Source organism: Vigna radiata, chromosome 8 (assembly GCF_000741045.1).
Source record: "Vigna radiata var. radiata cultivar VC1973A chromosome 8, Vradiata_ver6, whole genome shotgun sequence".
Classification (NCBI taxonomy): domain Eukaryota; kingdom Viridiplantae; phylum Streptophyta; class Magnoliopsida; order Fabales; family Fabaceae; genus Vigna; species Vigna radiata.
In genome coordinates, this window is record NC_028358.1 from 25,227,919 (window position 1) to 25,249,442 (window position 21,524).

Genomic DNA, 21,524 nt, shown 5'->3' on the forward strand with positions numbered 1-21,524 from the left:
ACGCTCCATAGATTTCTTACAGCACAAGAACTTCTAGAAAATCTACAAAATCACCGATTGGTGATTAGAGACCAACCTTAAAACCACAAATGGACCAAGAATTAAGGGAGAGGGATTCTTGATCCATGCAAAATAGAACCACTTTACATGATCAAGAACCCTAAACACTAAGGAAAAAATGGGTTTAACACTTACTTGCTCAAATTAACCAATTGACTGGTCAGATAGGTAGACCTCGACACAAGGATCGCCTAGACACCTCCTCGTTGAACAGATGATTGAGGAGTAAGAAATTGTAGAGAGAAGTGAGAGAATCAAAGAGAACGAGTTTTAGAGAGATAAATTGTATTTTAGATAATGAGACAAGCTTAGAAAATTCTATTTATATTATAAGGTTATTTTATAATAAATAATCTCATTATTTTAATACATCTACCAACTCTAATACTCTATTTTCTAGGTTCTTACATTGTATAATTATATTTTTTATTTAGATATGTTAAATTGAAATTTAAAAAAAAAAATTCGAAATGTATACTTTGAGAAAATTTATTTTTTAAAAAGGATAAATTTATTTACATTGATATTTTAGCTTTCAAATTGTTTTAAATTATATTTTAAAATTAATTTTTTATCTAAATTTATATTTGAATAATTTTGTTTAAAATAAAAAAAAAGATCCCATGAACATCAGCCTATTAATATAATAGGATTTTAAAATACTCTTTTAGATACACTTAACAAGTAAATATATTCATGACTTGATGTTATCTTTATTCACAGTCATAATTTATTTAAACATTTGAAAAAAAAAATAACAAGAGAGAGAGTCTAATATTAAACATTTGAAAAAAAAAAGAAAAAAAAATCTAATAAAATATAAGAAACTACTTAAAATGTTAAAAGAAATCTTTTGTGACAATAAATAGTTTCTTAAATTTTAAATTTTAATTATGTACAAACTTATATACATGGCTAAATTTTGGAGACATAAGTTTATTTGAGGATGAGGATATAAGAAGAACAAAAATAGTTCAAATGAAACGAACAAATTTATGTAAGTTAAAAGATGAAAAAAAAATGTCTTGATTTTAAAGATATTAAATTGTTTAACATAGTTTTATTGGACAAATAGAAGTGGAGATTAGAATTAAAAGAAAGCTAAGAGCTTTAGAAAGACATTTCGAAATAAAAAATGTGAAATGGTAAAGAGACTTAAGACAATTTTGTGGAGCTAAGGAATGCATTGTTTGAAGACATAATAAAAGGAAATAGATTTCTTGCTTGAAACATTATTAGAAAACATCCTTTTGAACATTTTACATCAAATTTAGAAATATAAAAAAAATTGACCTTTTACATTAATTGATAACCATGTAAAAAATATGTTATTTGTGTATCCAACCCATGTAATATCTCCACTTTCTATATTAATGGTAGGTCAATCTAATATTTCATCTTTCTATATGAATTGTATATCAAAACTAATTAATATGTGATATTATTTATTTAAAAAAGATGTTCTGGTGTAACATTCTTACTTTGTTTTTTACACTTTCTTATGCAAGACAGAATATAACAATATTTGTATTACATCAAATAATATAAAATCATTGCACAATTTTTTGCAATCAAATGTAAATTTTTAAAATTATTTATTTAGGATGACATATGTGACATTGTATGAAAAATTTGATGGGGTTTATTTATGAATTTTTAAATATGAGATGTAAATTTTTAAAACTATTTATTTAGGAAGAAGTGCACTTCTTCATGTAACGTTGTACATATAATGTGAAGTGAAATTTATAAAAGAATTACTAAATTATTTTTAAATATTAGAATAAAATTAGAAAAATAAAAATATAGCTTTTGAAGTCAACAGAAAAAATTGTTAATTTGAAGATAAAAAGTCAAAATGAAATAATTAAAAGTATAAAAGACCATAAATACTAACGACTAAAAGTGAAGCTAAAATATTGAGTTGAGGGGCGAGAACATTGACCTTGGGGTGCAGGAGAGCGCAGACAAGAGAAATCCCTGCCAACGAATCGGTTACACTAATAATCTATTAATCTAGAGTGCGCAGCTTAGAGTAGGATAGCGCAGCGGTGCACGTTATCTTTGCATCCGACATCACAATCCAAATGCTCGAAGAAATCGAACAAAATAAATGCAAAGTTTGATTGAGAAAAGGAAAAAAAAAAAAAAAAAAAAAGAGAGAAAAAAAGACAAAAGAGAGAAAACCAGTTTGGAGCGTTGGTTAAAGGCTTTTCTCCTTTCAATTGAGATCAACCTCAACAACACCAACTGTTCGAATCCAACAAGCTACCCCTAAATCCACGTCCAATCTCACCGACCCATCTCCTTTCTATAGCATTCTTCACCGATCCACACTACCTAGGTCCCTTTCGCTCCTTCTTTCTCTGCTCATAATATCTTATTATTCGGCCTTTGATTCTTGATTTGGGAGTGTTATATGTGTGCTTCTTTGTCATGGTGGTGTTAATGCAGGTGATTCTGGCGAAGTGGACGTAAATTTGCATGCACTCCCGTGGATAGCATAGGATACACACACATATACATACATACGTGAGGTGTGAGAGTTAAGGTTTGGTGATCCATGACGATGAAGAGGCTGGCGAGAGTGAAGAGGGATGCGATTGCAGCATGCATGACTTGCCCGCTTTGCAACAAGTTCCTCAAGGAGGCCACTGCCATTTCTCTTTGCCTTCATACGTGTAATTAATTAATCGCTTCCTTCTTAATCTCTTCTCACTCTATCCCTTCTATTATTCGTTCCCTTTTGCCTTTTTATTCAGTGTCATCTGAATTTTCTCAAATTTTGATTCTTTCCGCATTTTCCATTCATGGGGTTTGTTCCGGTTTTTGCGTTGTTCATTTGGGTTTGTTGCTTGTTATACTCAAGATGGGGAGTATTTGGTATTTGCTTAATTACAGATATGGGTGTTTTGTAAGTAAATACTTTTGAAAATTCTGTGAGTATACCCATGTCACACACCATTGGAGAATATGGTTGTTACACAATAGGAAGGTCTGTGCTTCGATTTGGCCCACTGTGTCAACAGCTAGTTTTTCTTTTCCGTGATAGGAACTTTTCTTGCGTCTGTACTTTTCTGGTGTTTTTTTAGCTAATAAACTTTCTTGTTTTTTTAATGCCTATATATTTAGGAAAATCGTATCCAACTCTATAAACCATTCAACAATAGTCTTTCTTAATTTACTTGGCTTCATTTCTTATGTTGTTAATTGGGGAGGTTTATACGGTAAGTAACTATGCCTGATGGTTTTTCTCGATTCTCATGAATATTGTGATGAGAAATTTGTGTTTATTAGGAATGCTTCATGGATGACGGACAAACTGATCCCTTAGAATTTTATGCAGTTTGCAGGAAGTGCATTTATGATAAAATTACAGATGAAGAATTGGAAAATTGTCCAGTATGCAACATTGATTTGGGCATTGTTCCGCTGGAGAAAATGAGGTCAGTCCCTTCAGATAATTGTGACTAATCCCCCTTTTGTTGTACTTTTTCTTCAAAAAGAAGTGGAGGGGGAGGGGGGGAGTAACTACAAAAATGGAAGGTGTTGATTTACCTTGGTCTATTGTTCCGGCAAGAGATTCTGTTCTGCATGTCAATTTTTGAAAGCTGCTAAAGTAGAGATGCAAGACATTTCATTTAAAAATCGAATTTATTATTGACCTGTCTAGATTTGCACTTAAAAGCTGTCTAATACTGCTAAGTTGCTCAAACATTATGGAAAGAAAAAGGTAACAAACAGGTGTATTAGATCTATCATGCTGCAATCAGATCTTCCTCTAGGTTGGTATTACGTTGCAACATCACGCAAGAAAGACAACTGTTGATGTTGTGATGTGGCCATCACATAAAGTCATTCATTTCTTAAATTTTTGGAAACTTGCTCCCTAAATCCACTTGTGGCATCATAATAACTCGTTGTAATGTTCATGCAAGTGAACTATGACATCCAAGGGAATAAAATACTTTCAGCTTGTCATCCATAGATAACAGCCTACTATTTTCATAGTATGCTTGCAGTTTATTTTCTGAAGTTTTCAATTCATGCATACATTTTACGCTTCTGATGTTTGCCATAGAAAATATCAAAGTATTTAAGATGCATAAAACCAAAACTTAAGAGAAAATTTTAACAATTGTGCTTTAACTCCATCAGATGGATTTAATAATTTTTCATCTGAAGTATTAGCTTGAATCAGATAAGGACTAATCATAAAAATAGTTGTGATCCCATTAATAGATGGAATGGCTGACATAATTGACCCCATTATTTGGGGTTTAGAATATTCTTTAGCTGAGTATATTTAAGTTCAATTTATTAGTTTTGCTTTGTCTGTAGAAGATTTCATTCCATTTTATTCCGAGGCAGGATGCTATTGGTTTTAGTCCTTGTCCAAAATTGATGGATTTATCCTATTAGCAAAGGAGCTTGATCATAAAAGACCAAGGTTTTGGACTATAATAGCATATAATGTTGAACATGAATCAAACATTGTAGGCATTAGTATTGGTGAATTAGTTAGAGACAATGCATAGATAGTTTTGCAAACTGTCTCAAGTCTCAACCAGATGGGAAAAACTTGCAAAACTTAAAAAATAATATATGCTTTATATTAATTACCTTCATCACTATTCTTTATATGAATGCCTTTGACATTGAAGCACACAACTAAGTTTTTCTTTTTTTTTTTCTGAAATAGCTTTTCTCTTTTAATATGTTGCACGTTTTTCCTATTCCCAGGCCAGATAACAGTTTGCAAGATTTAAGGAACAAAATTTTCCCTTTCAATAAAAGAAAGCAGAAGGCACCTGTAGCCATCCCTTCAGTACTATTACCAGCTAGAAGAAAGGAAAGATCACTTTCATCTTTGGTTGTCAGCACTCCAAGGGTATCTACACAATCAACCATGACAGGAAGAAGAACAAAACCTACAAGAAAGGCACTAGGCCTGCAGGGCTCTGGTTTCTCTGTTGAAAAGCTCATTAAAAAAGAAGAGGAATTACTGGAAGATCGCCAAGATAGTTCATGCTCACCTGACACTTCAAACAAGTCTGCAAAGAGTGCGGGACAGGTAGGAAAGACGGTCATGCTCTTCTCGTTGTGCTCACCATATATGGTTCTGTTGACTTTTTTTTTTTTTTTTTATCTTGGCTTATTTGTTTTCCCTGATGGCACCTGCCTAAGTTTACAATGTGTTTTTCTTATTGGTTTAGAGTTTGTCACCTTGTAAAAATAGTCAATCCATATGCAATAGAGGACTGCAGAATGGTGCTGAAACACAGGAAGCAAAATGGGATCTTTGGAAAACTTTGAATTATTTAGCAGAGGCTGCAAGTAGGAGTAAGTCTTTCAAGTCTAATGTGCAATCGTCTAATGCTAAACCAGAATCCGTGAAAGTAAATGACAGCGATAATAAAGTGCTGAAATCCAAACTTGAGGAAAATAAGCGCAAGGCAAAAGTTGAAGATGAAAAGATTAGCACTGATCATGTCTCTCCAGATACAGCAAAACCCAACAAACTGCGAAGAGTTCGCCCAAAAAAGGAACCTGTTTTTGGAGAATCTAGAATATCCCCTCAGGCTGTTCTGGATGCTAATGACAGTAACCTTTTATGGAATGACTCAATTTGGTTCTCCTTAGCAGCTTCTGAAAACCAGTGAGAAAACATAGCTTTGAAACTTGAATTAACAAATTCTATCTTGGCATCCAGTAATTATTATATATGTTTCGTAAATCATATTTTGAATATTTCTACTTGTACTAAGTTCCCACTAATGTTTCAGGGAAGGAGATGCACCTTTACCCCAAATTCCTTCAAGTTATGTAAGAATAAAGTAAGTTCCTTGTCATTTTCTGGACCAATGTAGACAGTGTTACGAACTTACGACTTAATTATATCTTTTAAATGAAAATATTCTACTTAGCTATTCATTAATATTTATATAAGCCCATCCACACTAGGGTACAGATTTGTTTGAACAAACTTTTTCGTAAGCCCTTTTAGGAAACAAAAAGGAAAAGAAAAAAAATGAAATTAATTTCTTCATAAGCTCAAATTAACTTATGCACAAGTTAAAAAAAAAATATAGGAGTTATATGAGAGAACTTCTATATGTTAGTTAATACATAAGCTAGTTTTAGTTATGAAGAATTTAATTTTAATTTTTCCTCTTCTATCATGAGCTTATGTTAGAAGTTTGTCCAAATAGACTCATGGTAAACTTTCATGCAACTTATCAAATAACACCAAAGGAAGTGATTGGTTTGACCTTTGGCTGATTATGCCTCAGTAGTCAATGATCTATTATTCCATCAATTAGACAGAGGAGAATTGAACTAGTAGGAACATATGCATATCAAGGTAATATGTTAGCTATTTAAGCATGACATTGGAAAAAGGAAATAGCAAAAGGACAAGCTTGATAAAAATCTGTGACTGTCCAAATAAAGGAAAGAGGCCATGGATGCACGAAATTAAAGAATTCTTTGAACAATTCTACCGACATGCGCGGATGCATCCCTGCCTCCCCTCTTATCAATAACTCTAGTAGCACTGTTAGTGTATAACGTCTCTTTCTCTTTTTGTACAAGTTTCTACTTATCCATCTAGAAGAATGCTTGAGAAACTGGTTATGCTTTCAAATATAGAACTAACCGAGCTGATTTCTCTGTCTATTCATTTTTCTCAAGGGACGGAAGCATACCTGTCTCATTTATCCAAAAGTTGTTAATGAAGAAACTGGGCCTGAAAAGTGAGGACGAGGTAAGTCTTTGTTGGATATGCAAAATACATTTATATTCATGCAAAGGGTCAAGGACTCTGGTAAGTTGGTTCTTCACAGGGATTAATTTTCACTGAACCTTCTGGGGTTTTAGCATTTGCATTTTTTTATCATTAAAGTTTTCTATTTGTCTTTTTCGTGTATGACATGTTGCACTATTCTTCTTTAAAGATGTGCACTTGTAGCTTATAATCTGAAGTTACTTTTGTTGCAGGTAGAGATCAAATGCATGGGACATCCTGTGCTTCCTTCACTACAGGTACAGAATTTAGTTGAATTGTGGCTTGATACGGCATCTACAGGCCACAGAATTCCTGCAACCATAGGATCCTCAGGGAAAGATTTTGTGATGATCCTAACCTATGGTCGGAAGGTCCAACAACCTTGATCATGAGTTGCCAATAGCTACACTACTATGTAGCAGGATAATAGGCTGAATAATTATGAGGAATCTCCTCTCCTTGTAGAATGATAAATTTGGAGTAGCAGAGGATGATGTTGAGTTAGTTATGGTAGTGATTGATTTTTAGAGAGCATGCCTTTTCATTTGCACACTGGCTGCCACAGATGGTTTCTTGGATATTTGCTACAAAATCACATTATATCTTCCTGTTAAAGCAAAAAGCAGTTATTTGTTTTACAATGCTATCCCTAAATTATAAGTTATAAAATATGTGATGTAGGATTTTAATAATTTTATTTTTATTTAATAAAATTAGAAAAATAATAAATTTTATAAGTTTTTTTTTTTTTTTAAAAAAAAAGTAATATTTATAATTTTATAATTCTAAATTTTGAAGTACAAGTTTATTAAAAAAATTATAGTAGATGTATATTGCTAAAATAATAATTAAAATTAAATTTTAAATAATTAAAATTGTCAAATAAAACTAGTAAATAAATAAATTTAAATAATGACAAATTCATGCAATATTCTTGCAGTGAAAACATCATAAACTATGAACATGAGGCAAATTTATACAATGCAAATTATGGAATCTGCTTGTCCTGTCCAGTCATTGATCTATGTGAGCTGTTATGCAGAATAAAACTAAATAGACAAATGAAACAAAATATTCAGCTCGTTCTACATTAACATTTCTCCTTTTTGTTCATGATTAACCTGTCTCTATCTATCTGTAGATGTTTTACATAAACATTCATAAAAATGTCTATTGATATTAACTATTCATACACGCAACTTTTTCTATGGCTATATACTTTTGGAAATATTTATATTAATTAAATCTATTTAATTATGGTTATACACATGTATGGATCAAATTATGAATAATAGTCTCTATTATAGTTTGCAAATTGTCATGTCTAATTGAAGTGTTTTTTGTTATTAGATTTCTAAAATTTTCATTAATATTTGTTTATTATCATGAATCATAAGTATTTTTTCAGAACTTCACTTAAGTGTTCTCATGTACAATACTTACTTCAAACAATATAATTTGTTTGAATATTTTTCTTTTTCTTGCTCTTTATTATAATTAGTAATATCAATATTTTCAAAATTATCGATAGCTGAATTGTTCTATATTTTTTTTTTATCATTTGGATTTGTTATATCCTCTTTATGAATAATAGCAAATTCATCCAGAGCTTCAGGCTAAATTGATTATCTATTCTTCTTTTTCTTTGGTTTCTAAAACCATATTCATATTTTTTTATTTGACATTTCTATCATTTTAATTTTGTAAAATATAATAGTCAATGAAATGAAGTAAAAAAAAATTGTAAAGTTAAATAAGAACACGATGAAACGGACAAAAAAAATTGTAATGTAAACAAGAGAAAATGATGAAATGATGGAGCATGAAAATAATAACTATTGCACGCTGAAAACAATCTTTTTGGATTTTGTAAAAGTTTGATGTTGTATATTATTTCAACTATTTCAGTCTTTAAAATTGAAAAGAATATCATCATTAGATATTAGAATTGTCAAAATGGGTTATAATCCGCGAGTCAATTTGGCCATCACGGTTCAAATTGGGTTGGGTTTAAAAAAGTTGTATTTTTTTATACAGGTCAAATTTCAACTGGACTCATTTAAACCCAGTTCATATGAGTTGAACCCGTGGTAAGTCAGGTTGGCCCACCAACCCACCTACCTAATTTTATTTTATTAAATTTTAATTTTGTAAAAAGATATTTATTTTTTTTGCTTGAAAAAATTATTTAAGTTTTCTATTTTTAAAATTAATTAAACACTCTAGGAGTGAAATTTGTTTATATTAGAATTATCGAAAGTTTGTAATTTTTTATTTAAAAATTGTAATTAAGTGAGTCAGTGAGTCAATCCGTTTATCCACCAACCACTCGTGGTGGATGAGGTTCAAATTTTTCTGTCTCGCTAATAAATGAGGGGTGTTGCTCCCCTACCTCCCCAAGTGTTCCTCCACCTCCCCACTATTTTCATTTATTTCAAAAATATTTTACTCCTTCCCATTATTTTCTTTTATTCCAAAAATACCCTACACCTCCCCAATATCCTTACCAATCTTTCTATTTCTCTCTCTGCATTAATGGAGCATTTACATGGCTCATTAATGGAGTATTTACATGGCTGAAATTTGAACTTCTGATATATTCCCTTAAATAAGATTGATTCAATCTTATTTTTGTTGTTCAATATATTTTTTTTTCTTCAAATTGCTTAATAAATGGATTTTTGTTCTAAATTTCTAGAAAAATGTTTATATATATATGTGTGTGTGTGTTGTTTTTACATTTAATATCTATAATTTTTAACATTATATTATGTTTTAACTTACAAACATATTCGGCTCAAAAAACTTGAATAAAGTATTTAATTTATTAGATAAATAATATAAAAATATTATTAAATGCTTAAAATATAAAAGAAAAGTTATTTGTTAAAGATTTAGAATTTATTTAATTTTTTTGTGATTATAAAGTTAGTATATAATAATAATATATTATTATTTACTATTAATATAAAATGGAAGTGGTAGAAGCTAAATATTGAAGTTTTCTCTTAATTTCATATTTTGGGGTGTAGTGTATTTTTGAAATAAAAGAAAATAGTCGGGAGATGCGAAATATTTTTGAAATAAATGAAAATAGTGGGGAGGTGGAGGAACATTGGGGAGGTGGAGGGAGCAACATCCATAAATGAGTCAGGTTGAGTTGGCTCACTAAGTGACTAACTCATAGTGGACTGGACCGAGTCAAGCCGAATTATCCGTTTTCACAACTCTAGATCACATATGAAAACTAATGTGAAGATGCAAATAATGAAAAGGGAGTAATTGTGTTCACTCAATTAGTAATTAAATTGGAAATAAGAAAGTTTAGTTTGACGGTAAAATAATTGGTAGTCAATGAGAAAAACAATTATAAAAAACAGAAAAAGAAGAAGAATTACACTTGTTTGTAATTGCTAGTACTCAGCTAATTCTGTATTATTTAATCATACTTAATTATAGTGATAATAAATAAGAAGGTTAAATAAAAATTGAATAAAATAAAAAATTATAAAAAAGTAAAAATAATTAAACATATCCCAAAAATAAGTTAAAGAATTAAGGATAAAATTCAGATAATATCTGTGGAGATGGGTTGTTTTATAAAAATATGGGTAATTGCCATTGATAAACATTTAATGCCCAAAACGATTTTTTGTCCTAAAGCCCAGATTGATAGTCTCCTATGTCTAACAATTATGTTCAAAATTATTTATTTCCATCACATGTCTGTGCCAGGCAGTACTTATATACACAAACTCCTATCCTATTTGTCCTCTTGCTACGTCTACAACTTAACTTCTTTCTTCATTCAATAGCTTCTAATAGAATTTAGAAAATAATACATATATCAACAATATTTATCAAATATACAACTATTAAGTATAATTTCAGCACAACTAAGCGTGTCCAACGAATATAAATTACAATAATTGATTTTATGACTACATTTAACATGATAGTAAGAAATCTGTCAAGTAATCACTTTTAAGGAATAATTTTCAGGCGAAAAAAATCAAATTTTCCAAGCAAAACAGTCTAGTATGGAGGCAAGTGATGAAACAAGGACAGATTACATATATTTTATATCTTAATAACCAATAAATATTTGGGAATTTAAGAGCCAGATTCAGTTTGCGGGCAAAAATGTTATATCTCATTTCCAGTTTTCACTCATCAATACAAAAGTGCTATATCATTCTCAACAATTTCCTGTTTCTGAATAATTGCACAAGAAATAGTGAAAACAATAAAAAGCTGTTTGCACCATTTCCTACAGACATTTTTTAAAAAAATTGAAAAATGTATAGTTGTTAGTAAAACAAGAAATGACAACATATTTCTATCCAATTTACCCATGACCCTAACAACTACAGATCCAAATGCCTCCTATGATGTGAAAAACCAGGAAACCCATGTCCAACATTCCAGAAAAGAACACAAAAGAGTACTCAAGAATGGATGAGGGAAGAGTTTCAACCCTCAGTTTGATTGCGTAAGCTTTACATTCTGCCCTTCCATGTTTGTGGGATTAGATCTCAACTTCCACCCAACAGTTAAACTAGGTAACCAAGAAGAGGCAACTGACATTGATTAAATTAGGTGTCAGCTAAACAGTTAGGCAGTTACTTGACATATGGTTTAAGTAGACCATAATAAGTTGGCAATTCTGTGGTTCTCTTTTCAGTTCTCTCAAATGTTGGACACTAGCAACTTAGTAAGTCTCAATACTTGATTCACAAAGGGGACTAAAAGACGCTCTGTAGCGCATTGTCTTCACAATATAACAAAAACATATCTATCAACAAAATCAAATCTCAAAACAACTGCAATCAAGCTACTCCAAAAAGCATAACATTACACAAAAGGAAGCCACTAAGGAATATATGTTCTTAATTTAATCATATTATATACTCAAAAAAAGAGCAAGAATAGCAAACTGAAAGTAAAAACAACAAACGAGTAACCAAAATGGTCCACTCTTCAAAGCAACCAAAGTCTATTTATACTTACACTTGACAAAAAAGTCAATTTTTATCCATTATTACTAACCTATTACAAATGCAGAAAGCACACCAAAGCAGGCCATAAACCAAATTGGAACTCAAAATACAGAAATTGAATTCGATTGCTTTAACCTATGAGTTACTTATTCAAGAATTTACACGAATTCAGTGAACACGAAAAAAAGAAAGGGCCACCATCGAACCCATTCCATGCTAACAACACGGTACGTAAAACTATCATATGGACACAATTCACATTTCCAAGTGACCAAAACCTAAACTGGAGCCTCTATTTTCTTCGAATATATGCAATGCACGTAATACAACAACGATTAAACGAAACAAATTGTTGTATATACCACAGCCAACTATATTCTAGTTTGCCCTGTTCGTTTCGTTGGGCTACCGCCAACAACCGAGACCAAACCCCCATCAGAAACTTCCGATTCATCCATATACAAATCATCGGTGTTCCGAAACGCCGCATGCAGCGCCACCAACGCCGCCGCAACGAGCAGAGCTGAAACCACGTTCAGCCAGACGCCGGTGAGGACGAGCGCCGCCACGGTGAGGGCAGCGAGCGCGGCAAGAACGAGGCGGTCGTCGAGCGTGCGGTGGAGCACGACCACAGGGCCGTCACGGAAGAAATAGAGAAAGAACCACACGGTGAACACGGCGATGAACACGATGAGTGAAATGGGTTGCCAGAGGAGGCTGAGGAACAGGACGAGGAGCGCGATCAAGGCGTAATTCACACGGAAGTGTCCAAGATTGCGCTTGACACGAAGCGTGGCTTCGCCGAGGGAGTAGGGGAGCGTGAAGGAGCGCAGTGCAAGAAACTCATCCCATGGACGCCGCGTGGAAAAGGCGGAAGGAGCGGTGGCGCGTGAGATGGAAGGGATTGAATTGTAACCGGAGGAAAGGGGCGAGAGATTAATAGACGACATTGGGTGGAAGTTGGAAACCCTAACCCTAAACGGAAGGCGAAGAAGAAGTTGGTGTTGTGTTGAGGAGGAAGGTTTTTGAAGAAAAGGTGCTTCGTGTCGTTTCAGTGTAATAAAAGTTATTTTGTGATTGTGACGAAGCTCTGTTAAGTACTTATCAACTATTCAGTGCGAAGCGAAAGACGTCGGTTACGGGATTTTGCCATCTATAAAGGCGCCAAAAAACCAAAACAGTTGACTTTCGTTTGACTATTGTTTCCGCTCTCTAATAAAAACCTTTTCATGCCTTTTCTATTAAGAAATTGATGACTACCTAAAAAAAAATATGGTATTTATAAATAAAAGGCTAACTTTATGTAAAAAATGCTTCCATCTATAAAGTCGGGACATGAAAAGATGTTGACTAGTGAAGCGTTATGCTTCAATTATCTAACGACAATGACTAAAGTTCAGAGGAGAAAAATTAATTCTATATGTAAAAGGGTGACAAGAAAGCTCCAGAAAATACTGTACATGATCTCTTCTTCACCACTTTAATGAAATTATCACCAACCATGATGTTTCTCAATCCTCACATATCATGGAAGAACTTGTAGTTCTTGATATCTTCCACTATGAATCTGACTGCACCAATGCAACCCAAGACAGCAACTAATGAAAACCAGGTAGCTATTAAAATATTTAATGGTCGCAGGAAAGGGCCAAGTTTGGAATTATTGGGCGTTTTTCCAGCCTTGAGGTATGCTAAAGCAGGGAACACAAAGTCCAATGGAGTAAACCCAATTGCCCCACAGATGGACACAAAATCTCCAAAGAAGGGCATTGCGGCAGCAATAAGAGTAACAAGAACCATGTATATGGAAGTAAATATAAGTCGTGTCAGGCGATTTCTGAAGGGAAAATAGCTACTACTTTTGTTAGACTTGAACCCTGTTCCTTCCTCAAAATAGGCATATGTTGGCCTGCAGTATATCTGACAAATGATGCAAGCAAAGAACTCCATTAGCAGAGGAACTTGAACCATGATATAAGTTTCGTATTCGGAATAACAAAAAATTATTAGGTCATTCCTTCTGGTAAATTAAAAAAGAACACTAGTGAGATAAAGATTGATTGACCTTGGACATGTTACCAGAAGATGTTTCAAACAAGTACTTTTATATTGAAGTGCAAGAGAGGTACCTGAAAGCATCCACATATTTGAATTGCTGCAAACAAATTTGCCATAACAACAGTCCATTTTGGAATAGACAGTGAAGCTAAAATATAAGGTTGGACTTCTGATCCAAATGCCCAGTATCCAGAAAAGGCCAATTGCCAGTAAGTCAATACAATGACAGTATATGCTGCTGATATGCTTTTGTACATATTCCTCTTAGCAGGTTCTCTCACCGTATTCTGGAAAAGGAATGCACTGTCACAAAAGGCCTAGTGACTATTTACAACATCAAGGTTTTTTGCAGTCAATGATCACAATTGTTGTTGGCCACATTTATCCATAATTTTCAGCAACAACATCAGGGATCATGGTCATACCACGACCGCAAACTAAAACCTTGTTTACAATATCAAGGCAAAAGAACATGTATATTAATGTAAGAGACTTAGAACTAAAAGGTACCTGTATTTCTGGAAGCATTGCATCACCAAATGAAAAGGCAATGGTCCCAAGCGCATTGAAGGCTTTGAAGAACTTAGAAGCAGAGCTACCGTGCAAACTATAACTTACTGAAGTCCTATCAATCTTCTTCCCTAAGACATATTGGAAATCAAATATTCAGACAGTTTATGTCCGTGAAATAAAGAGGAGGAATCAATCAGGTGTTGTGGCTTTGACAGACAAGAAGAAAAAGATCCATTACCAGCTTACCATTGTAAATGGTAACACCAATGGTTGTACCAGCAAAGCCTATTGTGCTGAAAGTACAGAGTGCATTTACCCATCTCAGTGAGTGAATATCCGGGAGCTGGGAGAGAAGTAGTTCAAAGATTCCAAAGAAAATAATAAAATGCTGCAGGGTCAATGTTCCATTATCATGATAGTGCTTGTAAACTGCCTGTATAAAAAGAACATATCCACATCCCCCAAAATGGATTTTATTGTCCATAAGAAGATTTATATAAAAAGACTTGAAGTTAATTAAACTCTGGGTAGATGCATAACCTTAAGGCTGCTGCCAGCTGCAATTTGAATGGCAATGTTATTACCCAGAGAAGCTACCTGCTGAAAAATGGCAATAGACCAGTACCCCCACAATCCTTCAGGAATCAATAAACAAGAAATTAGACTATTGAATTTGACAGTCATAGCCATTAATGCCACAAGCAGAGAAATTAAATAACATGTACATATTATAGGACTAACATAAGGATAAGGTGGTAAAGGAAACTATTTGCAGTAAAACCAACCGAAAATACTATGTGCCAGATGTCTGTAGGTAAAGTGCTTCTCCCCGTTCCATTTCCACAGAGAAGCGATCAAAAAGCTAGAGTACCAGGTAGCTAGTGTTGCACTCACCAGACTACTCACACCTGAAACCATTCATAGAGAGAAACACCAACATAAAACCAGTTAACTAATTATCCAACGTAAGTCGAACAAAACATACGAAAGTGAATAAAATATATAAAACTTGATCAGGATCCTGGTGGAGACAATTCGACACCACTGCAGAATTTAAAATAAGTTGCCGGATTATGAAATTTCCGTTAAGAACAATTGAGGAATGAATAAATAAATAAGAAATTACCAAGAGGCCAACCGAGAGAAGCAATAGCGAAGGGCAAAGGGGCATAAGCAGCAGGGGTGGCAATGGTGGTGGCAACATGGAACGCTGCTTGCTTCCATGTTCCTTTACCTCTCACTGCTTCTTCTGAATCACTTTTCTCTGTCTCCAAGTCTCGCGTTGACCCCATTCTGAATTACTTTGTTTCTGCCTTTTCCCACTCTGTACGCAGATATTTTAGTTTATGTTATCTTGCTGTTCTCATTCATGTTGTAGTTGGAGTTTACACTATTCTTCTCCACATTTGTTGACATTTTTCCTTGCCCGTAGCCGAAATCATGGACACACAGAAAGCGACATAATTCTACTACAACCTTAGTGGAAGTTAAAAAGCAAGATTTCATGGTCCGACACGGAAATGGGAACTGATTAACTATTAGGAGCATTTTAGTCTTTTAAAAAGCGTCATGAGATGAAAAAAAATCAAAATCATTTATTTCATAGCAACCTACCAAACAACCATTCGTTATTTATACAAGAGTGGTGATAATTTGACATTACAAAAGACAAATGAATGTCAAACATTTTTAAAGAGACTGGCAAACAAACTTTTTCCTTTTTACAAGTTTCAGCTTAACACATTTCAATAAATATAACAAGGATATCAAGGATATAATGATGTTGAAGATGACATAAATATTAATTAATTAATTAATTATTAATAATAATAATAATAATAATAATAATGAAATCGATGATAAGAAATTTTGACAATAATAATAATATTGAAAGTAATGGTAATTGTCATAACAAATTTAGAACTCTAATACTAGTAATAATTGGTATGATAGTGATGAAAATGATCGTAACTAAATTTTATAACGGCAAAAAGGTAATCTTAAACGATGATGACGTGATGAGAGTAATAATAATCATAATCAAATACTAAAAAGAGTGAGAGAAAGATAAGATATTTTATACCTTATCATTTTTTAACTAAATTTTCTTCTTTAAGATAAAAAGAATATATTGCATTGGCAATATATTATGGGAAATGATACTTTGACACTATCTGGGTGACAAATTTTTTACACCAATGACATGTGTCAGCTTCTCATTGGTTCACCCTTAAGAAAATAAAATAAAAAATTAAATGACGTGGAAAATGAAGGGCGGTAGCAGAAATTGGAAGGAAACATTTTCCGAAATTCAAATTCATTTTCAGATTGCGAGAACGAAACCTAGAGAGAGAAACTCTCCCTCCCAACGATCAAAGCTCCTTCACGACTCCACCGTCGTTCGCCGTTCAACGGCCACTGGAGGTCCACCCAGAGGCGGCGCCGCTGATCATCTTCGCGTCTCTTCCCACCGATCACCTTCGCGTCTCTTCCCACCGGTCATCTTCACGTCTGTTCCAGCGTCAGTCGTGCCGTTTCCACCATCGACGACCCAGAGGCTCTGCCACCGTGGTCGTCGTTCCCTTCGTGTTGACTCCTTCCGTCGGCTTGGCTTGCTTTCTCATTCCACCGTCTTACCCTGCCTTTGGCGAGGTAGGTCTATTTTCGATTTTTTGTTGTATATGGGAATGTTTGATTGTAATGGCTTGCTTTGTGATCAAGTGTGAGATCTGTTGATCATGGAAATTTGAAAGCAATATTGATGTTGTTAACAATTAATTTATTAAAAGGAAAGATATTAGGATGATTTAATTTGGAATTGTGAGGTAATTGGAAACGTGAGTGCACTATAAGGTCAGCTTAGTACAACATTACTTTTTCTTTATTGCAAAACGAAATGAACAATATACTAATATTTTTGTCCTAGTCCAAACCATATTTGCATACCTAGTCCAAACCATATTTGCATACCTGTCATACAAAATTACAGAACCATACTTCATACTGAAGTTATGAACAACACTACAGTTTATGCATGGAAGTATAGAAAACTCATTGATTGAAAGAGGCTACGCTAATGTCACAAACCACCAGTTATCCAAAGCCTTTTCAAATAAAATATATGATCTCAATGAATAATTTGAGTTTAAGAATAGACAATCCTCACAATTGTTTACTTAAATCTGCTATCATTAATCAAATAGTAGTCACAAAATCATTAAGCAAAATCCAAAAGTAGATTAAAACTGGGGACATATCCTGAATCAACAACTTCACTCTAAATTATGGAAGTATTAAGACATTTGTGTTGAAAGTCTCATCTACTACTTTAAGATCAAAGCGATTAGTTGTTTTAAGTGTTTCTATCAGAAAAAATGATTCCACTCTACCTTTCAGAGTGTGAAGCTCTCTCAGCCTGCATGACAAGGAAGAAAATTTTAATAGAAAAACCATTTAATGGTAAATTAAAATTAAAAAACCGTTTGAAGTTGAACAAAGACAGTGACCTTGGTATCTCTGCTCTTCTCCTTGCCTCTTCTGCCAATGTATTAATTTCTCTGAAGGTGTGCTTATCGCTAAACCCTTTTGGCTCAGCAGAGTGGAGGCCATGTAAGGTTCTGTGCTCAGTAGCCCATGCATCCTGATGAGCTTCTCTTCGAAAGTCGTTTTTGTTGATGAATGTGGTCTGTTAATTTGCATCAGCAAGGTGTCACATAACTATATAAGTATAGTTAAATAATGATCAAACAATATTACTCTAGTTGGTACTATTATTCTTTAGACTTGGATTATGTACTACCTGCTCTGGAGCTCCTTTGCTAACCATGTGCATCTTACCAGCAGCATCAAGGTATGTTAGTGCAGTTCTTTTATGAGTTGGATTGAATGGAAGGAAGTGAACTTCTTTTATTCCAGCTCTCGCCTTGCAAAAGTAAAGGACCATTAGTAAACTAACCAGATTTCAACTACAGAAGATGGTGGAAACTTGCTTTGCTGAATGCTAAAATTAGAATACTGAAAAATTATTGTCTGTTAATATAGGATACTAATTTAGCCAGCATCTATAAAATTTTTGAATGCACTGCAAAATGTAATGGCAAAAAGGCTTTAATCTTGTTAATCTAGTAAGGTATCTTTGAACTTGTGCCTCCTTTGGGTCTGCTAACATTGAAACTATAGCACCATCAATTGCATCCTGGTTCTCTAGCCTTGATGCTCTTGCAGCCATAAGTATAACCATATCACTGTCAAAGTTTTTAACAAAAACCCACCAGATATTGATAGTTGTTTGGAAAAATAAAGTTAGCATAACACCATTAGTCAGATTCATTAATATCTATTCATGTATGCAAAATGTAAAGGTTGATTATATGAAAAGGATTTTTTCAGTGCTTTATCATAAATTGTAAGTTGAAGTCAATTATTAGCATTGCTCATCACTTTCCCATAATATGTTTCTTTAAGAAGTTGAGTTGTCTAATTTCATAATTGAGTGGTGTAATTATTAGCATTGCTTGAACGAATCTACCATGTCTTGTCCAATTCACCTTTGTAAGTAAATGACATTTTGCCCATATGAAATTGTATCAAACCATTAGCTATGTTCAGTTTCATTGTACGAACTAAGAAGAAAACATTTAAGACCTGAATAATATTCTTGTCCACTGAAAGCTTGTTAAGAGTTAATGTGTCTGTCTTGTCACTGCATAACACATCCATTCCAGCCGTCTCTTCAATGGCAGTCATTGTCTTTGTTATGGCACCCTCCAAAGGATACACCCATGATAGTTATTAGCTCAACAGCACACTAGTGGTATTTTAAAAGCCATTGGAATGTTTGGATGACAAACCTGTTGAGATAACCGGTGTGATGCAGGCTGAGAGATAACATTATATGATGCATGTAACATATATATGTTTAAACTTGGCTGGAATTACATTTTCGGCATAATGTACTTAATATATTTGTTCACCTTTTTTGGTGTAGTGTAATGGAGGAAGTTGGTCAAAAGACTGAATGTTCTGATACTAGGAAGAAGGTATGTGTGGTTGTATTACATTTGCATACATTTGTGGTTGTTATGTATTTGAATAAATACCATGTTTTTGTATGCAGTTAGTTTTTAAACACTCATGCAAGACAAAATTGATTGGTGCTTTGAACGAAAGACTGAATCCTGAACAAAAGGCTTTTATTGAGAAGACTATTTTTTCTTGGTTTTTATTGTTGTCAAATTCTATTAAGATAGGTAGGAATGTGTTGGGTGATTTATGTGATAGGTGGGTTGATAACATGGGAGGGTTTTATTTTGGACACAAAATTATAGAATTTTCTGAACTTGATGTTTGTTTGTCTTTAAGGTTGCCTATTGATTTAAATAATGTTGGTCATCAAAGTGTTTTTAGGGACTACTTTCCTAATGGGAATGTAGATGTTAAGATGGTGTATGAATTTTTGTTAGAGGAACATCATAATTTTCCATTAAAACACTTTTGCAGCTTGTATTTATTGGTTGGGATAAGTGAGATTTTGTTTGCCAGTCATAGTGGATTAGTTTTTCCAATTATTTTTGACCTTGTTTCTGATTTGGGCTGTCTGGGTAACTACAAGTGGGGTAGTGTAGTTTATGAGTACTTTATAGAAAGTTTGTCTAGTGCTTCAACAACAATGAAGAATGAAAGAAGCAGAAGCCATTTTCATGTTTTTGGATGTGCATACCTTTTGCAGGTATATGTTATGTATTTAATCATTAATGAAATAGATTGATATGTTAAGGTTTGTGATGACTTATTATGTCAATGTTGTTCTATTTACCCTTTCCAGGTATGGTTTTGTCATCATTTTGTGACATCCAACTCAAAGTATAGTACAAGGATATCAAAGTTTCCAAGGTTGTTGAATTGGATTCATATGAATATCGGTGACAAGTTCATAAAAAATGCTTTCAATAAGGGATTAGTGAGTAGTTTGTCATTTAAGCAATGTGTTGGCTAAATGTTTATTATATTTTGTGATTGATAAAAAGGAAATTGTTAACTTATTCAGGTTGTTGTTGATGTTGGGATTTCGAAAGAAGAGCTTTCTTATGCTATAGTGAAAGAAGCTGTTGAAAAATATCATGTGCCATTGAACCAGCAAAATAGAGTAGATAAGGTCAAATTAGCTCGCTTTATAGAAGAAGAAACGCGGGTTATTGACAACACGAAAACTAGTATTGCTCATTTCAAGAGTATTTTGATGGAAGACAAAAATGATGACAATGCTAAAGACTTTGATGATAAGTCGTTTAGTGCAAGTGAAGTAAAAAATGATGATAATGGTGAAGACTTTGATGATAATGGTGAAGACTTTGATGATAAGTCGTTTAGTGCAAGTGAAGATTCATTCCAAAGCACACCGGTTCAACATCACGAACAAACCTCGAGGTGTGAAGGTCAGCATGAACTCAACGAAAGCACAATGTATGATTGAATGTAAGTTGCACCCCGGAGAAGGATTAAGAGTATGGCCCAAAAAACTCCATTTACAACAGACGGTAGAAGAAAGAAATGAGTACTTCAATATGTTGTAGTTATATTTTCATGTTAACAACCTTAAAAACATGTTACAGAACTACATGGTCTGGATAATAGAAGTTATGATGTTGATGTACAAACATTTACTTTTTGGCAATTTTTTCAAGTTAATTGGATAGTATGAAAGTGTTTTAATTACATTGATTTCTGTTTGTGATGTTTGTGTGCATAAAATAAAAGTGTTAGGCAGGTTTGTGAATTTAGATGCCCAATCATGTTCAACTTTTGAACTTTTCTGTTATTGTAGATGAAAGAGATTTTTGTTTTATTTAGTTGGTCAATCATCTTCAAACTTTGAAAATGTCGTTATTTTTTAATTCAAGAAACTTTTTTTAGGCAAACTTATTGGACAAAGATGACATTTATATTCAACTTTTTTAATTAGACAAACTTTTTTAATTAGACAAACTTTTTTTGAACTCCACACTTAATTGTTAACCAAATATATTCAATAAAATTCATCAATTATCAGTTAATAACACATTCAAATCAAGTTCCATGCCCAAGAAAACGTTGTTGTTTAAAGTTAT

General features: G+C 33.2%; 4 protein-coding genes across 5 annotated transcripts; 1 reads left to right on the forward strand and 3 right to left on the reverse strand.

Moving 5' to 3' along the window:
* Positions 1–2,198: 2,198 nt before the first annotated feature.
* Positions 2,199–7,485, forward strand: LOC106769841 (E3 ubiquitin protein ligase DRIP2). The gene is made up of 8 exons (XM_014655617.2): positions 2,199–2,404; positions 2,515–2,741; positions 3,407–3,506; positions 4,804–5,134; positions 5,277–5,719; positions 5,847–5,897; positions 6,754–6,826; positions 7,060–7,485. Exons 2-8 carry the CDS (start codon positions 2,624–2,626, stop codon positions 7,231–7,233), a joined length of 1,290 nt encoding a protein of 429 aa, XP_014511103.1. The 5' UTR covers positions 2,199–2,404; positions 2,515–2,623; the 3' UTR covers positions 7,234–7,485.
* A 4,322-nt stretch (positions 7,486–11,807) lies between these two features.
* On the reverse strand, positions 11,808–12,934 carry LOC106771209 (PRA1 family protein D-like). The gene has a single exon (XM_014657144.2). It carries the CDS (start codon positions 12,795–12,797, stop codon positions 12,219–12,221), a length of 579 nt encoding a protein of 192 aa, XP_014512630.1. The 5' UTR covers positions 12,798–12,934; the 3' UTR covers positions 11,808–12,218.
* Positions 12,935–13,101: 167 nt separating this feature from the next.
* Positions 13,102–15,812, reverse strand: LOC106770414 (GABA transporter 1-like). Of its 2 annotated transcripts, none has more exons than XM_022785027.1 (7): positions 15,545–15,812; positions 15,204–15,326; positions 14,959–15,053; positions 14,665–14,806; positions 14,416–14,546; positions 13,977–14,192; positions 13,102–13,767 (listed from the first exon to the last, which is right to left on the reverse strand). In XM_022785027.1, the coding sequence occupies exons 1-7, from the start codon at positions 15,708–15,710 to the stop codon at positions 13,366–13,368; spliced, it is 1,275 nt and encodes a 424-aa protein (XP_022640748.1). In that variant the 5' UTR covers positions 15,711–15,812; the 3' UTR covers positions 13,102–13,365. The 2 variants fall into 2 exon arrangements, with proteins under 2 accessions (XP_022640748.1, XP_014511712.1); XM_014656226.2 differs by having other exon boundaries at positions 14,665–14,851.
* A 1,888-nt stretch (positions 15,813–17,700) lies between these two features.
* On the reverse strand, positions 17,701–19,328 carry LOC111242281 (plasma membrane ATPase 2-like). Its single transcript, XM_022784799.1, has 6 exons — positions 19,269–19,328; positions 19,064–19,182; positions 18,566–18,686; positions 18,218–18,340; positions 17,925–18,103; positions 17,701–17,833 (listed from the first exon to the last, which is right to left on the reverse strand). The coding sequence occupies exons 1-6, from the start codon at positions 19,326–19,328 to the stop codon at positions 17,701–17,703; spliced, it is 735 nt and encodes a 244-aa protein (XP_022640520.1).
* Positions 19,329–21,524: the final 2,196 nt, after the last annotated feature.

Coding starts and splice junctions, on each gene's coding strand:
- LOC106771209 (XM_014657144.2), bottom strand. CDS start 12,797: ATGTCGTCTATTAATCTCTCGCCCCTTTCCTCCGGTTACAATTCAATC.
- LOC111242281 (XM_022784799.1), bottom strand. CDS start 19,328: ATGTTACATGCATCATATAATGTTATCTCTCAGCCTGCATCACACCGG. Junction 18,341..18,565: donor TGTTAGCAGACCCAAAGGAG/GCACAAGTTCAA, acceptor TACTTTTGCAAG/GCGAGAGCTGGAATAAAAGA. Junction 17,834..17,924: donor AGAAGAGCAGAGATACCAAG/GTCACTGTCTTT, acceptor CTTGTCATGCAG/GCTGAGAGAGCTTCACACTC.
- LOC106770414 (XM_014656226.2), bottom strand. CDS start 15,710: ATGGGGTCAACGCGAGACTTGGAGACAGAGAAAAGTGATTCAGAAGAA. Junction 15,327..15,544: donor TTCTCTCGGTTGGCCTCTTG/GTAATTTCTTAT, acceptor GAATGGTTTCAG/GTGTGAGTAGTCTGGTGAGT. Junction 13,768..13,976: donor AAATATGTGGATGCTTTCAG/GTACCTCTCTTG, acceptor ATCATTTGTCAG/ATATACTGCAGGCCAACATA.
- LOC106769841 (XM_014655617.2), top strand. CDS start 2,624: ATGACGATGAAGAGGCTGGCGAGAGTGAAGAGGGATGCGATTGCAGCA. Junction 3,507..4,803: donor GTTCCGCTGGAGAAAATGAG/GTCAGTCCCTTC, acceptor TCCTATTCCCAG/GCCAGATAACAGTTTGCAAG. Junction 5,898..6,753: donor TCAAGTTATGTAAGAATAAA/GTAAGTTCCTTG, acceptor ATTTTTCTCAAG/GGACGGAAGCATACCTGTCT.